The sequence below is a fragment of the Cibotium barometz genome, chromosome 6, assembly GCF_041138505.1.
Source record: "Cibotium barometz isolate CiBa-2024 chromosome 6, ASM4113850v1, whole genome shotgun sequence".
Classification (NCBI taxonomy): Eukaryota; Viridiplantae; Streptophyta; class Polypodiopsida; order Cyatheales; family Cibotiaceae; genus Cibotium; species Cibotium barometz.
In genome coordinates, this window is record NC_141051.1 from 3,522,501 (window position 1) to 3,526,810 (window position 4,310).

General features: G+C 44.9%; 1 protein-coding gene across 1 annotated transcript; it reads left to right on the forward strand.

Annotated features, from left to right (window-relative positions):
* Nucleotides 1-661: 661 nt before the first annotated feature.
* On the forward strand, nucleotides 662-3,778 carry LOC147637355 (G-type lectin S-receptor-like serine/threonine-protein kinase SD2-5). Its single transcript, XM_086799141.1, has one exon. It carries the CDS (start codon nucleotides 740-742, stop codon nucleotides 3,344-3,346), a length of 2,607 nt encoding a protein of 868 aa, XP_086655267.1. The 5' UTR covers nucleotides 662-739; the 3' UTR covers nucleotides 3,347-3,778.
* The last annotated feature ends 532 nt before the right edge of the window (nucleotides 3,779-4,310 follow it).

Below are 4,310 nucleotides of genomic sequence, written 5' to 3' on the forward strand. Positions count from 1 at the left end.
CTCTCTCTCTCTCTTACACATACACACACATGCACATGCACATGCACACTATTTATATATACATGCTTACATACCTATAGATACACATACATACATAATATATATAAGTGTGTGTATCTATAGGCATGCTAGCATGTATACAAAGATTTCATTGAAAGATGTGAGATGAGATTTTCTTAGATTTAAATTCAAAATTGCATTGGAAGATGTGAGATTTGGCTCCTCCTCACGCTTGCAAGAGGAGTGGTTATTTTGAAATAGTCCCACCTCCTTTGCCCACGTGGAGGGAGGTGGGGTTGTGGTTAATCCTGTATAGATAGAGAAGAGAAGAGATAGAGAAGAGAAGAGAGGTAAGGTCCTATAATTCTAGGAATTTGAAAAATATCAAGTGGAAGCTTTGTGAAACTCTTTTTTACGATAATATAGAGAAGAGACAAAGATAGAGAAGAGAGGAGAGGTAAGGTCCTATAATTCTGGGAATTCGAAAAAAACATCAAGTGGAGAATTATATAACTGCAAAGCACGGCGGGTTAGTCCAGTAATGTAACTTTAAATGAGATGGTACGATCAGCGTATTTATATGACACGTTGCGGGCCGCGTTAGGTGCTAAGTTTTACTTTCAAACGCCTTCCAAAGTTCCAAGTTCCTCTTCGCAGGGGTATTCTTCTTCATATACGCGCTAACTTTACATGTGGGTGGCGTTGTAGGCCTTTCTCTCACACCCACACAGACACTCACATGGATGGAGCTTTACTCCATGTTATGGTTCTCATAGCGATTGGAGTGTGTCAACTGACAACCTTAGGCTGTGCTAGGAGCTCAATTTCTTATCCTTTTGAAGCCCATGCTGCTGTGCCTTCCACCACTAGTACCACTAGCAGCACAAACTCAAGAACAGTGGGCTTAACCAGTTCATTGCTGAATAGCACCAACATGAGCTTCTCATGGGGATGGGTAGCCATACCCAATGGCAGATACCTTCTCTCTATTGTCTACATGCCAGGCATTAGCACCACCACCATTGATGCTACACAGAGCACAGGAGCTCAACAAGTATGGATCGCCAATAGAAATCACCCAGTTAACGAGAATGCCATCCTTCAACTTGATGGCAATGGCAACGTGCACCTGAGAGACACTGATGGCTCTGTTGCTTGGTCCGCATCAACCACCACAGGAGTTACCCTCACATTGCAAGACCAAGGCAACTTGGTACTGCTCAATGTAAAGGGTCACATAGTATGGCAGAGCTTTGATCACCCCTCTGATACCTTGTTACCAGGGCAAGTTATTGCCACTGGCACACGGGTGACTGCAAGTGTTTCGTATAGTAACGTATCGGAAGGCACGTACTCTGTGGTGATGGAGCCAGGGGGCCTTATCATGTATGTGGGCACTCCTGAAGGGCTCTTGCCGTATCATGTCGTTGGGTTCTCACAAGTAGACAAGAACAACACAGTTGAGTCTGTGCAGCATCCCTTCTGCATAGGCACCTCCATGGATTATAGTAGTGGAGGGGGTATTGTCACATTCAGGCAAGAGCCCACATATGGTAACCCCGAGTGCAACCACTCCTTCACCATTCCTGTTGGATCCAATGATAACAACAGCGACATCTTCTTCAGGCTTGATCCAGATGGCAACTTCAGAACCTATGTGTATAGGTTGCACTATGGCTGGGGGATTGATCAGGAGATCTTCTCTGGTAGCTTGTATTGTGCCCTCCCTGGCAACTGTGGGACTTATGGGGTCTGTAGCTCTTATGGGTCTTGCAGTTGCCCTCTCATGAGCTCAAACAGTGAGCTTTTCCATGCCAAGAACCCATCAGATCCCACCTCAGGCTGTGTTTTGTCCAATCCTCCCACCTGCACCGATGGCAACAACTACTTTGTGGAACTTGTAGGGGCTAATTACTTTGCTAATGACTTCACTTATCAGAGTACTTCATCTCTAGATCATTGCAAATCTGTATGTGCTTCTAGCTGCAACTGCTCCATAGCTTTCTACCAGCAGAACACCCAAAGCTGCTACCACTACCAGTATGTCATGAGCATCCAGAAGGTCTCAGACACCAGCTTCCATGCATACATAAAAGTGGGCAACGACACCTCTTCATCTACTGCTGCTGGTTCCTACTACAGATCTCCAGCGAGCGCTCATGCTGTAAAGAGCACTCTCTCAAGCAAGGTGGTCATTGGCATAATCATCATCTCAGTGGTCTTTGTGGCACTATGCCTGGTGAGTTTCGTACTGTTAGGCATCAAGATCAGGAGGAGGTTGGCAGACATGCATGCTGATGATGCATTTTTGGAGAGCTTGCCAGGCTTGACCACTCGATTCTCATTCAAGGAGCTCAACAAGGCAACTGATGGGTTCAGCAAGAGGCTCGGGTCGGGTGGGTTCGGGTCGGTGTATGAAGGCAACCTTGTGGATGGCACAAGGGTAGCAGTGAAGAGATTGGAGAGTGCAAGGCAAGGCCAGAAGGAGTTTCATGCAGAAGTAGCTGCTCTTGGCAGCATTAACCATCTCAACCTTGTTAGGCTTAGAGGGTTCTGCACACAGAGATCACAGCGCTTGCTCGTGTATGACCACATGAACCATGGCTCTCTTGACGCATGGCTCTTCTCCGACTCAAAGTTCTTGGATTGGCCAACCCGGTACAATATAGCCCTAGACACAGCAAGAGGGCTAGCCTTCCTCCATGAAGAGTCACGGGAACGGATTGTCCACCTTGATATCAAGCCCCAGAATATCCTCTTGGATGAGGGTTTCATAGCCAAGCTCTCTGACTTCGGGCTCTCAAAGCTCATCGACAGAGGAGAGAGTGATGTAGTGACAAACATGAGGGGTACACCAGGGTATGTGGCACCAGAGTGGCTACTGCAAGCTGCTGTGACAAGTAAGAGTGATGTATATAGCTATGGCATGGTGTTGTTGGAGCTTGTTAGTGGGCGAAGGAACCTTGATTTATCGAGAAACACATTCTGGTACTTCCCAGCATGGGCGGTGATGATGGTGGAGGAGGGCAAGATGATAGAGATCGTCGACGAGAGGCTAGATAACATGACACATGAGATGGTGGAGGAGGCTGAGAGGGTCATCAAAGTGGCCATGTGGTGTATCCAAGAGGATCCTACCATAAGGCCATGCATGACCACTGTGGTTAGGATCTTAGAAGGCGACACTGAAGTCGAAGACGCACCATCTTTGCTCGAATTTGCCATGAGAACTCACTCTGCTGCTAAAGTCTCCTCTTCCAGCTCCAATTTTCAAACCTCGTCGCATCAGATCGACATGACCACCTCTACACACATCAGCAATTCCATACTGTCTGGTCCTAGGTAATCACCCCATCGTTTGCTAGCCATGGCTATTGCTTTTTTCTTGGGGGCCAGATTATCACCCAAGTTTTCTCTAGCCATGGTTATCGACTGTCCTCCTTGGGGTTTTTTTTTTCTAGCTATATAGGCCTATGGAGCTTCTCCTCCCTCTGTGGACTTACTTGGGCTGCCCTGAATTAAACCCAAATACGCATTGCTTGTATCCCTGGGGATTATTTGCTTGCATCCGCTATCACTTAATGTGGATTGCTAACAATTATATTCAATGTATCATTATGTTTAAAACAGATACATTGCTACGAAGTCATCATGCTTTGCAGCTATGGCTGCTTGCATCATGCTTTGGCAGTTGTTTTTTCGTGACCAATTACACGTATTGTAACCCCGCATATTTCGTACGTAGTCCTAATGTGATTGCAAGATTTTATTTTTCGCACTTAGTCCTAAATAATTGTGGACCTTCCTTTGGTTACACGTCTATTTGTCTATTGTCTCACTAGGTTTTTTTTGGTTACATGTCTATTGTCTCACTATGTTTGGTTACATGTCTATTGTCTCAATATGTCTCAATAGTACGGTAACTCGCCTTTCTATCACCTTCCTTTGGTTACATGTATATTGTCTCAATATGTATTTACCATTTTTCTCCACCATCTTACACCCAACCTTACCACCTTTCCCAGAGAGCTTGATTGGGTGAAGTTTTGACTCTTCGGTTTTGCTTTTTCATTGTTTAAATTAACTTCCACATTCTTTGCATTTGTCTAATTTTGTGGTTTGCTTCTTCATTGCACTCCTGCTCTTATTTGGCATTCTTTTGAAAAATGAGTTCTATTTGCTTTCTCTAGAACGTCAAATCCTTCACAATGTCAAGAATGAAATAATATATGAAAATCTTAGCTTGTGATCAAATTAATTACTGCCCCGATAGGGGAACTAATTAATTAATATCCAAAGTGAAAGATAGG

Coding starts and splice junctions, on each gene's coding strand:
- LOC147637355 (XM_086799141.1), top strand. CDS start 740: ATGGATGGAGCTTTACTCCATGTTATGGTTCTCATAGCGATTGGAGTG.